Source organism: Paramormyrops kingsleyae, chromosome 24 (genome assembly GCF_048594095.1).
Source record: "Paramormyrops kingsleyae isolate MSU_618 chromosome 24, PKINGS_0.4, whole genome shotgun sequence".
Classification (NCBI taxonomy): domain Eukaryota; kingdom Metazoa; phylum Chordata; class Actinopteri; order Osteoglossiformes; family Mormyridae; genus Paramormyrops; species Paramormyrops kingsleyae.
In genome coordinates this window covers 2,939,984-2,953,006 of record NC_132820.1, presented here as the reverse complement: position 1 = coordinate 2,953,006, position 13,023 = coordinate 2,939,984, and the positions used below count along the sequence as shown (strand labels likewise).

The following is a 13,023-nucleotide window of genomic DNA, read 5'->3' as shown; positions in this document are numbered from 1 at the left end:
TATTTTTAAATTTATTTTTATGGTGACCTGTTTTTATGTTTATAAACGTTTTACTTATAATGCTCTATTGACACGATATAACAATTAAGTCCTGCTAATTCACTGGTTTCAGCAGGAATTTGTTTTGGGAAACCATTGTGTGCCCCCCTTTGAAACGGTGCATATCATTATTAACAAGTGTAAAAAATCTTGAAAAACATTTAAACAGTTTATTAGCTGAATATCAATAAACTGAAATGTTAATGTGGTAAAACAACTCGGTCAGTAAAAAAAAAAAAAGATAAAAATTAGAAAAGATATCTAAATAACCGCAGTTCTACTGCACCGCTTGCAACCGCTCATTGCAGTCTCATTCTGTTCACCGCGAGGGGACGCTCACTGACCACAGGAAGTTGGCGGATGTTCCTTCACTTCCGGTCACGTGAGGTTCTATCCGCATCCTGCTTACCGTTGCTGTCGCCCTTCAGACGCAATTTTCCCAACTGGAGACGAAGATGCCCGGACTTCTGCGCGGAGTTTTGAGCGCTCGGCCGCTGGTGAGGCGCTGGGGCATCACCCAGCGCGCCGGCATCACCACCAAACCGGCCAAGGACCCGGTCGGAGCTTCGGTAAGTAGCTAACCTGCTTAGTTTAACCCGGTGTAGCCGTGCCTTAGCTTAGCAGTGCCGCTTCTGCTAGGCCTAACCTCATTTTACTTCATACATGCTTTCTATACTAAATGACGGTCAAACATTGTATCACAAAACTACCTAGCTAACAAAGTAAAAAAATAATAATTTCATAATATTATTATTTAGGTTTAAGTCTTCTGAAGGTCACGGTGTATTTGTCTCAATTGGTAACGGTGACAGTTTGAGTTGTGCTGAGAACTCAGAGCTCGGAATCACTGAAACTGTAATATTTCATTTTGGCTGCCTGTAGATTGTAGTCATTATCGTATTAAAATAGTTTTTGCAGTTTTGGTTGACCTAACGTGTATTTTATGTAGGTTTTGTTCAGACTAAACTTAGCCCGTTTTTATGGCTCCCCCATCTGACTGCCCGCATTTTGCACATCTCTGTTCTACTGGGCATCATATATTTATATATTTCGGTAGCCCGCATATCCCCTTTCCCTTAAGTTTATATTTTTCATAGCAATTGTACAGCTTTGCACTGTTTGTACGATTTTATTATTTCGTTTTATTTGTACTTACACCATATTTCTTAACGTGTGTCCTATGTTGGCTGTGAATGTAAGCACCAATAATTTCTGAACAAATTACTAGTACATGGGGCTGTACCTGGCCAAAAAAGTGAATTCTGATTCTAAAAATTAAATAATTACGCCCAACCAAGAGACTGGCGGTACTGATTCCATGAAATCGTGACTGATGATGATAATGTATAATAACCAATTCTGCCATTTAGGTGAATGATACTGACGTGTAGTGCAATATTTATGAAGATTTGCCTGCATTACATATTTCGAGGTTGACCCTTTTTGTCGCTGTGCCTGCGCTGCAGGAGACCGTCATCGGCTTGACGGCGTTCATGGTCAGCATTTTGGCACCTGCAGGCTGGGTCCTCGCTAACCTCGAGTCCTACAAGAAGAGAGATTGAGAGCAACCCGATCCTACACTGTCCCACTCCTTCCTGAAACTTTCTGGGACCACCAACCTTGGGCGATCAGCTCCTTAAATCTTTGCGGAACAAATCCTGTTACCCCCCCGTCATCCATCTACCTCTCCACCCATCAGTTTACCATTCTTCATCGTCTAACCTCTGCTGTGGATGTAAAGACACCAAGGGGGTAATGTGATGTACGCCCCCCTAGTAAGGAGCTTGTTATAATTAAAATATTTAAGCCTTTTACACTCTTTGTTTTCATTTTGGAGCTGGTCCTTCACCTTCTGAAATTAAACCGATTGTTCTCTTTGTATGCTTATAATTTAAAGCCTGAGAAGGGGATTTGTGTGGTACGGATTACATTTAACCATATTTCTTTTTTAAAGTATGGATTCTCTTCATACGCGTGCAACTGAAAGTCTGCTCCCTGGCAATTAAAGCAATTCCTAAAATGGTCTCCGTAGCTAAAAATATAACACGTGCCTCAAGAACCTATTCAGGGTATGCGTTATAAGTAAACTACATACCCTGTGTTGTCAAAATAAACCGTTAACGTAGAAGAAAGTTGGACATCGACATTGTTTTTAAGGGAAATGTGCTCTGCGAATGTGTGAAATGGACGAGACTTGAAGATTCATATCGACAAATCTGGGCTTAATATTAATTTTGAACCGTCTTATATTCAAGACCGGTATTGGAATGCTGAAGGATTAACGAAAAATATAAGACCACGTGCAGCTGTGGTCATATTCGTAAACAAAAGCCATTACGTTTAGTGCAAAACAAACGACAATAACAAAAAGACCCCAGGATATTGCTTAAAGTAGAAAAACCAAGCCTGGTCAGGAAACAAATACGTACCGCTTTCCAGCATTGCTATTATTTTAAAGGGTGATGATGATCACGTGACCCGGAAGTGTTAGGAAGTAAGAGTGTGATTGGCTGTCAGGACAAGCGAAAGATGGCGGATGAGGAGCTGCAGGAAACACGGAGGGAGACGGATGGTGAGCAGAACCGGCCCCCAGCTACCAGCTAGTTTGGAGTTCGAAGGGCATTTTGCTTTTCTCACTAGTTCATTGGACTTGTCGGCATGGCTCGGAGAAATAGCGGCAATGGAATGGAGGCAAAATAACTCGAATCAATACGAAGCAAACTGAAAACGGGAACATAGCCGCTGAGTTTGGCCACTTTGGTGCTCTTTAGTTTTACTAATTAATCAGTTTTTGCCAAGCTCGATGGCTGTCAGAGGCTGAAGTGCTGATAGTCACGGCCTTCAATCTGGAATTGCCCTTAGAGTCCCCCGCTCAGTCTCAAATACCCATAAACACCCCAATTAACAAACACAGTTATGCTGGCTGTTTAATTTCCAGTGGAGTTGTCTTCCTTGTATTGTCGTTAAATGGGCAAATAATTTAGGCGCTAAAATGATGGATTATAGTGACATGCAGTATTCTTTCAATTAACGTTCGATTATTATTTTTTTGTATATTTGAATTTAATAGTCCTGCCAAGTGCTGTCTGTTACCTTTGGATTTAATCTTCTTACAGCATGTTGAAAGATTCCTGTAAAGCACTCTGCCTGCACGATCTGACACCAGTCCTTTGAATAAATGCACGCATGATTTAAGTCGGCACATGCACACTTTAACGTTTTAAATGAAACCTTCCGCTCCCCCCGTCTTTCTGTGCCTGTGCCAGGGGTGACCTGCCTTGGCTATGACGAGGCCATTATGGCGCAGCAGGACCGTATTCAGCAGGAGGTAAAGCCCGACGTCACACACTATGGGTTTGCATTTTTGTGTTTGACGCATCAGGGAATGAAGTTCACTCTCACCCCTTTCCATGTTATTCAGTCAATATTCACTTATTGTCACTTAATACAGTTCATTAATCAGCTGTTGTAACACACATCCATCCTTGATAAATCCAGACAGTAAATTTAGTAAAGTGTTTAAGTTTGCAGTATTATTAATTGTTCTTTGTGTCAATACCACTGAAAGGCACTTGACACCAGAGGTAGAAAGTTCCAGATCAGAAAGTACTAATCCAGATTTTGTTTCAACTGACCTGCTGAGTACTCTATGACTGTGACTCTTTATACTCAGCTGGTTGAAATAAAAAAATGATGGTCTGGATTTGTACTTTCTGAACCTGAACTTTCCACCTCTGCTTGACACAATCATTTTTGTAGTTCATTATTTGATTCAACTGTCAGTTCAGTACTTGAGTTAAAAACCGCCTTCATTTCTACATTTAAATCATGACAGGTGTGACCGCAGCGTCTGGTGGGTCAGCACGTAATGTCAGCCCTGTGTTCTTACTTATGAGATGTTCCCGTCTACTGCCAGTGTTGCAGAAAGTTAAAGAAACGTTAATGAAGCGCGAAGTGTGTTTTAACTCTGATTGCAGGTTGCACACTACTGTGTGTGGATGAGGGACAGAATCACTGCATGGCGCTTGATCACATTTACTTCTCATTGCATTTTAAACTTCCTTTCCTTTCCCTGTACCTCTGACCTCAGATAGCCTCGAGCATCCCCTTGGTCTCGGAGCGACAGCCCCTGTCAGTGCTGGAGCAGGAGTACACTCTGGATGACACCGTATACCAGCAGAAGATACAAGTAAGGGCACTTTGCACCTCTGCATGTCCTGGTTTTGCCAACTTCAACATCTCCCTGGGTCAACAAGGGAGGGGCTTCTGTTTCACTTCTGTAGCCAATCACAGTCTTCGTCGTATGACATCACCACATTGATAAAAAATAGTGTTTTCTTTTTAAGCAGCAAGATGCACTGATTTGTAAAGTACCCATTTTATTGTGTCTGCCTTTTGTCACAAACCATACGAACATGCTTAGCTGCAAAGAGCAATGTAAGGGTGTGTGTTTATTTTACGATAATAATATTAAGGGCCTTGCTCAAGGGCCCACAGACATATGGCTATTTCACACTGGCTGGGCTCGAACCGGCAACCTTCTGATCACAGGCCCAGAGGCTTAGCCCACTGAGCCACACAACACCTCCGGTTTGCCGGGCTAGAAGCCTTGAGGTTGAAAATGAGACCAGTGTGGTTATGTCATACGATGAAGACTGTGATTGGTTAAAGAAGTGAAGCGCAAGCCCCTCACTTGTTGACCCAGGGACGCATCGAGCTCTGCAACATCAGGATACCCTTGCATCTCCGCTGGCCCCAGTGTGTGTCTTTGGTGTCCTTTGTCCAGTCCCGCAGGCCTTGGGGACAGAGTGGACGAGGTCACCCTAAGTGTAAAATTGTCTAAAATGCAGGTGTTAGTTTATGCATGAGTTGTGTTGCTGTCAAATTTTTTTCCTTGGAGCTGCACTATAAAGTAATGTTTATTAAATTGATGTTTGTAGCGGTTCCTATTGGTTAAGCTAAATGGATACATGTCTTTCAAGCAGTTATCCAGTGTTGAGTCGTGGGGGACTGGACTAGGGTGACCAGATAATCCATGTCAGGGAGGACACTGAGCTAGGACAGGAATTGTAAATTACCATTTCAATTAAAAGGACCTGGATTTCACTTGAGCACGGAGTTCTTGCTGCGTGCTGATTGGTCAGTCTCCTATAATCATGCATGTGTCACTAATGTTAATGTGAAACAGCTGGATGAGTCTTTCAGTCAAGGAAACAAACCAGTCAAAGCACAAGAAGAGCTGAACTATTTAGCCGAGCACAGGAGCCTTTCAATTTGAAAGTAGTTTGTAAAACCTGAAGTAGCTCAACGTATCCTCCCTGACATGGATTATCTGGTCACCCTAGGCTGGACCCTGTCCACGAGGCGGGGGACATCCTGGGAGGTCCGTTACAGGGCACGTTCGCTGCATCACTTAGCTTGACTGCATGTCTTTGGATTCTCAGAGGAAAGTGGTTCATTCTCAGAAAACCCGCATCACTCAGTGCACACAGAGTCAGGGTGGGATTAGAACCCATAATCCTGAAGGTTGTTACCCAGTGGACCACCATGACGCCCAGGAGTTGTGTGCAGTTTGCTGCAGACACTGTGATGGAGTTCGGTGTATCTGTGGCACGCCACAGGGGGCTGGGCCTTGGGAGAGTTGGGATGGAGTTCGCTGATTGCCCTGCGTTCTCCTTCAGGATTTGCACAGAAAATACTCGTACATCAGGAAGACGCGGCCCGACGGTAATTGTTTCTACAGAGCCTTTGGCTTCTCGCATCTGGAGTCCCTGCTGGACGACGCCAAGGAGCTGCAGAGGTGACATTAGAAAAATGTGCCATCAATTTGACTGTGATCTAATGGCTGTTGACTCGTCAGGTTATTTTCAAGCCAGTTTCCGTTACATCTGGGTCTTTACTGGGTCCCCTCAGGTTAAATACTTGATGGTTCTTCAGCTGTCTCTCACGCATGGTTTCACAGACTGCTGACCGCCGTGAGTAAGTGGACAACTGACGTCATTCTGGGTCCTGGGATAGATGTTCACCGTTAGCACCCTGTTCCTCAGGGTATGGTGAGCAGGGTTAACGCCAAAGCTGTGGTCGTCCAGCTTAAGTTGAGGGCAACAGTCCCTGAGCCGACCTGGTAGTTTAATCATCACATGTGGGGAAGGCCGTTGGACTCTTGAGCGAAGCAGGGCTTGAAGCTCGCTTTTCCGTTTGAAATCGCTAAGCTAAGGGATTTCCTCTCCGTTGGTGACGTACCCCGCCAGCATGGTGAGGACGGCCACGAGGATCTGAGGATATTTCTGAAGGTCACATGAAGGTGGTTCGAAATGTCAGCCCTCTGTATGCACAGTTTGGCTCTGGGGCTCAGCCTGCTCTCGTGCTGCCCGCGACCCTCCCATCACACATAATCTTCTGCCCCAGACACACACATTTAATAGGCAGTATGTTCAGTAAATGTCTGCTCCATTTAAAAAAAAAAAAAAAAAAAAGGGCATGTTTCACTGATTGAGTCTCTGCCCTCTTCATTATTGCATCATCAGGACACGCCCATATGTCTCTCAGCCCCAATAGAAATGCCCGTCATCATCAGCACACGCCCATATGTCTCTCAGCCCCAATAGAAATGCCCGTCATCATCAGGATCCCCTGTCCAGGTTGTCAGTCCATCACAGTTTCAGGATACTTGATACTTTTATATGCTGTTGGGAAACAAGCGGATTAATTTTTCATCTGTGAAGCATTATAATAACCACCTTCAAGAAGATTAAAGGTTATAAAGTGCTTTTTTGTAGAACAGACATGAAAACATACAGAATAACAATGACATCATGAAAATCACCCCCTCCCCCCCCAGGACTGCTGTTTTGCCATTTAAGCCTCCCCCCATATTAGAAATGAGCTTCATATCTGTCATTGATATTGTATTTGACTGAAGGGCGACAGTTAACCCTTTTAATCCAAGTTTTTAATTCGTTTAACTACCTGGCAACTTGACTCATGGTGGGAGGGCGGGGTGGGGGAGGGCGGGGGGGCGGGGTGGGGGATCGGGATAATGATGGTGTTTGTAAGGACTCGCCGTTGCAGGGATTCTGTGATTTTTGCACACGACGGGAAAAATTATTATTCTTAGTATTCCTGGAGGTTGCTTGACTGGAGGGGGGGGTGGTGAGGGAACCCCAGCCGGTGCACCCTTCAGGAGGGGCCCCTCTGGCCCCGGTTTCAGGGGGCCCCCGCCCCATGTCTGCATTCCTTGGCGCAGGTTCAAAGCGACGGTGGCCGACAGCAAACGGGAGCTGGTGGGTCAGGGCTTCACCGAGTTCACCATCGAGGATTTCCACAACACGGTGAGTGCCGGTACCTGCGGGGCACGCCGCACCCCCCATGGCCGGGGGGGGGGGGCGGAGCTTTGAACCGCCTGCCGTCCCCCGCAGCTCATGGACCTCATCGAGCAGTGCGAGAAGCAGCCGTGCTTGGCGGAGCTGTTGGTGCCCTTTAACGACCAGAGCATATCGGACTACTTGGTGGTGTACCTACGGCTGCTGGCGTCGGGGTACCTGCAGCGCGAGCACGCCTTCTTCCAGCACTTCATTGAGGGGGGGCGTTCCGTCAAGGAATTTTGTCAGCAGGTGAGGCCGCGCTTCGGGTGGGAGGGGCCCTGGCGACGCTCACCCCCCATGATGTGGGTCCTTCGGTCCGACTTCCCTCCCAGCTCAGTCTCTGCATCTCCTGGGATTTAATTGGCTGTTGTTAAGGAAGGGGGGGTGGGACCAAACCACCCCAACGCTCAGTGCCTTGCTTGAGGGTGTCGTTTCTCCCCTTCACCAGGAGGTGGAGCCCATGTCTAAGGAAAGCGACCACATCCATATCATCGCTCTGGCTCAGGCCCTGAATGTCTCCGTCCTCGTGGAGTATATGGACAGAGGTGAAGGGGGCACGGTCACCCGCCACGTCTTCCCAGAAGGGAGTGAGCCTCGCGTCTTCCTGCTGTACAGACCGGGCCACTATGACATCCTCTACAAATAGTGCCCCCTTGTGGTCTTGTGCTGCTACTGAATTAGGGATAAGCAATAAGGTCAGTAGTAACAATGTATTTATTTGTACAAAACACCAGTTTGGTACACAGGGAAAAAAATGCTAAATAAGTTAATTATTTAGTCAGGTTGGCCATTTTTCCTTACGCCACAGAAATAAAAATTTGTTTATAGTTGTGACTTGAAGTATTTTGCATTTGTACAGTTTTTCTTTTCCTGCAGTTTATAAATGGTTTTACAATTTTTTTTTTCTTTGCCGAATTCGTTTTCCAATTTTAATGAGATCTGATTAATTTTGACTTATTTAATAAATCTGATTTGTCTGTCTGATTATTTCCCAAACTTGTTTAACTAACACACTATCTAGGCCTATAGCCAGAAATAAATTTTGTGGGCATTGGGCAACTGTATTGGTTGATTTCCACTTTGGGTGGGGGGGGAATCCTCTCTGTATATTTTGCTACATGTGTGAAGGTCTGAAGGTGGTCCTATCTTTTCTGTGTTTTCTCATGTCACTGCTTTTATCAGAGTTCCTGTAAGGACTTCTTGAAAATCATTTTAGTCATCTGTGTCGAGGAGCAATATTTGACGCTCCATTGCTCAAAATTCACGCTGCTATCTGTCCCTGTGGCCTTATTTGCTGGTCCATCCACCCGTCCATAACCCCAGATTCGGTACGAGGTCGCTGAGCTTGGGGCCCATTCCACGAAGCAGCAGGCACAAGACAGAGGGCACACTGCCCAGGATGCCAGTCTTAGTCAACAAGCGTAAGGCGAAAAGTCACCCCTACTGACCAATTAAAATACACAAACTCGGAAGCTCTAGATATGCCAACAATTTGGTAGAAATATACTAAAAAAAAAAAAAAACGATTAATATGCCAAAATAATACTATTACAGCGCTCACAGAAAGTCTTGGGAAACTTAATCCAGTAAATATACTGCAAACTTATTAATCTTAATACAAAAATCATTACTTTGTTCGCTTGTTTACAAAAAACATTTTATACCATAAACAACCAGTAGTTGTAAGTATAACATTCATTTCAAGTAATAATAAATCGAAACCCAAATTATAGTTCTAAACCAGCTGTTCTGAGTTATAAAGTTGATTGTCAGGCAGTCTCATTAGGGACTTTTTAATGAGTAATACCTTTGCAATAATATAAAACACCAAATGTTTATGTTTAGTATCCCTTTGGGAGCCAGTGACTACAACTGTAATTAATAGCAAAATGGCAAGAGCAGAACTGGGGGGTATTCCGTGAAGGAGGATTTCTTACTTAGCCAGATAACTTCTTGGATTTAAGGTAGTCTGGGCTAAATGGACTTTATTTTCATTCCTTTTCATTTAGCCCAGACTACCTTAAATCCGACAAGTGATCTGGCTAAGCAAGAAATCCTGCTTCATGGAACAGCCCACTGAATGAGTCAGTCCAAAAAAAAATCACACTTAATAAAGAGAGTGTATGTGCTGATGAGGTGCAAAGATATGCTAAACATTGCTTGTTAATTGGCTTTTGTCATGAAGCCAATTAATTAGCAACATTTTTAAAGCATTAAGCCAGCATCCTAAGACTTTCAGCAGGAGTATCGTCACTGGTGTCAGTAGCTCAGTTGAGGTTCCGGAACCTCACTTTGATTGGCCTCATTTTGGCGCCTTTCTCTTTCATGCACTCCATCTCCGACTGTCATCCAGAAGGTCCGGTATGGCTTTTATCGAAGGAAGTCATCTTCTCTCTGAGATAACACTGGTTTTCCTTCAGCACAATCTCAGGTACATCTATATATTTTCTGTTGCTTATCCTGTACAGGCACATGGTGAGTGAGCAGCCTGTCCCAGGAACCATAAGGTCGCACCCCAGATAAGATAGCCGGCCATCACAGGGCACAAGCTCACAGGCGCACTGTATGGTCCTGGGATTTGACCACATATACTTGGAGTGTGGGAGAAAAACCTTGTGTGTATGAGGAGAGCCTGGGACTGGAAGTCGAACAGGTGACCCTGAGGGTGTTAGACTACGGCAAGGTAAAATTTTAGGGAATGTATGTGGCAATGGATTGGGTATCTGTACCTATGTAAGGTTGTGGGTTTGAATCCCATGACTGTCAGAATTATCTTTGTTATGCCCTTGACCGAGATCCTTAACACGCGCTCTCTGACCCTTAGTTTGTGTGTCACTTTCGGTAAAAGAGTACTAAATTAATGTGACTGCTTGTTGCGGATAACGACTTTACTGTTGTTAACCATTTTGGCCACTAGATGGCAGTGGCGTATAGCGATGAGACAAAGCAGGTTATTTTCTTTTTTACGTGCACTATAGCGTAGAGCGAATGATTAATGAATTATCTCGTGCACTAGCATAAGTAAAGCCTCTGGGTTAATTTAAAAAAAAAAAAAACCTCCCGCCTTACTTTCCAAACAACACGGCACATTACATATGACAAAAAGTGACTAATCACAAATGCAATATCAATTAATTCGCTGCTTCCTTCATACAGATGAAAATTAAGCAAATGCATCTTCCTGAAATTTGATGCCACATTCAGCATCTTTTGGCCTTTGTCGTGCATGGCTGTTTTCAAGGGCACCTTGAGTCAGATTAGCCTTTCAATAGAGCCTCGTGCGGTAAGGAAACACACAGACTGCCTGTAAAAACCCAAACAACTAACTGTACATATATTCCCTCCGTGTCATGACACACTTTTTTTCTCTTTTTAATAACTAGGTTAAAAAAAATCTTTCCAAAACTTTTGGTGAACTGCAGGTCTAGTTTGCAGATCTAACCCGCGTTGAGCATACGGTCCGAGGGAATGAAGATTTTGGAAATCCTTAAATCCCAATCAAAGTTCTGATAGGTGTCCCATCCTATTTTCATAAAAAAACAGACAGGTTGTTTTCAAAGTCGTCCTTAGAAAGTTCTGTTTATTAATACGTGTGTAACCGTATTGTCACGCCCCGCTCCGTCCGCTCCTGATGTGTGCCACGCCCACCTCGTTACCTCGTGTTCAGCCCTGAGTGTGATCACCTGTGTCCTGTTAGGTCTAGCTTGTCTTTTGTATTTAGTCCTCGTCTGAGTCAGTCTTCCCCAGATCTGTCATTGTATTGTCCGTAGATGTCCGTCTTTCGTGAAATAAACCCCATTTACCTGACTTCCTTGCTGCTCTCGCCTGCTTCCCTGCTCGCCTCCAAGCCAAACGTGACACGTATTTACTGTGCACATTTTTTTTTTTGGATTATTTTAATTAAGTGTGTCACTGATTTATGTTATATTATTATTATGCTTTGCAGTAATTTTGTTGAGGTTAATGTATGTTTATTTTACATTACAATGTTATGTTGAATGATCAGATTTAATATTCATTTATTTTATTTATAATCAGTTACAGCACTTTTATTTCGGTTATATTTACATGTGTTATATTTAGGTTCAGTATGTTCCCTTGGTTATCCGTTTTATTAGTTCCTATCTGCCCTGGTACACAGGGGGACGGGTTTAGAGGGGAACGGTGAAGAGCAGCTGGGGAAAGAAGTTGGAAAGTGTTGTGCTGCCATGTTGGTGATTATTAAACGTAATCGTTACAGAAACTGTAGCCCGCTTACTACCCACAGCCCGAGAGGGAGACTGGCACACGTTACCTACTCATCAAGAAACCAGGGTTACACGTGTTTCGATTCAGTATTTTACTTTCAGTGCTGTATCTTTAAGATTAGGGGGACGCTAATAGTAGTAAAAAATAGTTAAGGCCTTTATTTTCAACAGCAGCAACACATTTTTGGATTGTTCTCAAATGAAGAACCTGAGGAAGTCCTCCAACTCTTCGCTCTCCGTCTGCTGAAGTTCTGCTTTGTCGCAGGAAGGCGGAGGAATGAACTCGTTTGGGTCCTCGATCCAGATCACCAGGTCGTAGAAACTGGGGTGCAGAAGAATAAACGCAAAACTGTCAGTCACACGCGCACACTGCCCCAGTTTTCTCTGAAGTCCGTCACACTTTGTCAGTGGACTTCGTAAAGTTGCGGGACCAGCAGAGGGAGGATGGATGTCTCAGTGAAGTCATCGCATGGCTAGAGGGCAGTGCGTCCAAACCACCGATAGGCCACTTGAAACACTCCTCTTCCACCTTGCGGAAACTTTGGCATGAGTTCCCCAGATTGGTACTTCGGCATGGGATCCTGTGCAGGAAGATCAAAGCAGGCCCATGTGCACCTGCTTCCTTTCAAGTTGTTCTTCCCGCAGCTCTCATCCCCACAGCTCTTGCAACACTGCACGGTAACCCATTTAGTGGTCACCAAGGCGCAGAGCGCACACTGCTGAGGGCCAGACGCATCTGCTACTGGCCATATATGTCCCGTGACATTCACAAGTTTTGTACAGAATGCTTGCCATGCCAAACACGAGGATCTCCCACTCCACATGAAAGAGCCCCGCTACAGCCCATTCAAGTAGAGAGACATTTCCAAAAGATTACTGCAGACATCACTGAGCTGCCTGTCACCACACAAGGTAACAGGTATGTTCTGGCAGTAATGGACTATTTCACACGATATGTTAACCTCTTTCCATTGAAGGATCAGTGTGCCACTACTGTGGTAAAGTGCATTTTTGAAGACTACATAAGACAACATGGCTTGCCGCAGTCAATTCACACGGACCAAGGACGGCAGTTTGAATCAGACCTCATTTAGCATCTCTGCGCCTTATTGGGTATTGGTAAAACACGCACATTAGGGGGACGCTAATAGTAGTAAAAAATAGTTAGTTAAGGCCTTTATTTTCAACAGCAGCAACACATTTTTGGATTGTTCTCAAATGAAGAACCTGAGGAAGTCCTTCACCTTTTCGCTCTCCGTCTGCTGAAGTTCTATTTTGTCGCAGAAAGGCGGAGGAATTAACTCGTCTGGGTCCTTGATCCCGATCACCATCTTGTTGAAACTGCAGGAACTCTAATTTTCTCGGGTCACTGT

The 13,023-nt window shown here is 44.4% G+C and overlaps 2 protein-coding genes across 2 annotated transcripts; both read left to right on the top strand.

The window, feature by feature from the left end:
- Nucleotides 1-368: 368 nt before the first annotated feature.
- cox8a (cytochrome c oxidase subunit 8A) lies at nucleotides 369-1,853 on the top strand. The gene is made up of 2 exons (XM_023824823.2): nucleotides 369-608; nucleotides 1,506-1,853. The coding sequence occupies exons 1-2, from the start codon at nucleotides 495-497 to the stop codon at nucleotides 1,599-1,601; spliced, it is 210 nt and encodes a 69-aa protein (XP_023680591.1). The 5' UTR covers nucleotides 369-494; the 3' UTR covers nucleotides 1,602-1,853.
- Nucleotides 1,854-1,982: 129 nt separating this feature from the next.
- Nucleotides 1,983-8,462, top strand: LOC111850672 (ubiquitin thioesterase OTUB1-like). The gene is made up of 7 exons (XM_023824811.2): nucleotides 1,983-2,611; nucleotides 3,306-3,367; nucleotides 4,130-4,228; nucleotides 5,721-5,839; nucleotides 7,286-7,370; nucleotides 7,458-7,652; nucleotides 7,852-8,462. The coding sequence occupies exons 1-7, from the start codon at nucleotides 2,569-2,571 to the stop codon at nucleotides 8,047-8,049; spliced, it is 801 nt and encodes a 266-aa protein (XP_023680579.1). The 5' UTR covers nucleotides 1,983-2,568; the 3' UTR covers nucleotides 8,050-8,462.
- The last annotated feature ends 4,561 nt before the right edge of the window (nucleotides 8,463-13,023 follow it).

Excerpts from the sequence above, each read along its gene's own strand:
- LOC111850672 (XM_023824811.2), top strand. The coding sequence starts at position 2,569 with ATGGCGGATGAGGAGCTGCAGGAAACACGGAGGGAGACGGATG. Across the intron at positions 3,368-4,129 it reads AGGACCGTATTCAGCAGGAG|ATAGCCTCGAGCATCCCCTT; the intron begins GTAAAGCCCGAC and ends CTCTGACCTCAG. Across the intron at positions 4,229-5,720 it reads TATACCAGCAGAAGATACAA|GATTTGCACAGAAAATACTC; the intron begins GTAAGGGCACTT and ends GTTCTCCTTCAG.
- cox8a (XM_023824823.2), top strand. The coding sequence starts at position 495 with ATGCCCGGACTTCTGCGCGGAGTTTTGAGCGCTCGGCCGCTGGTGAGG. Across the intron at positions 609-1,505 it reads AGGACCCGGTCGGAGCTTCG|GAGACCGTCATCGGCTTGAC; the intron begins GTAAGTAGCTAA and ends CCTGCGCTGCAG.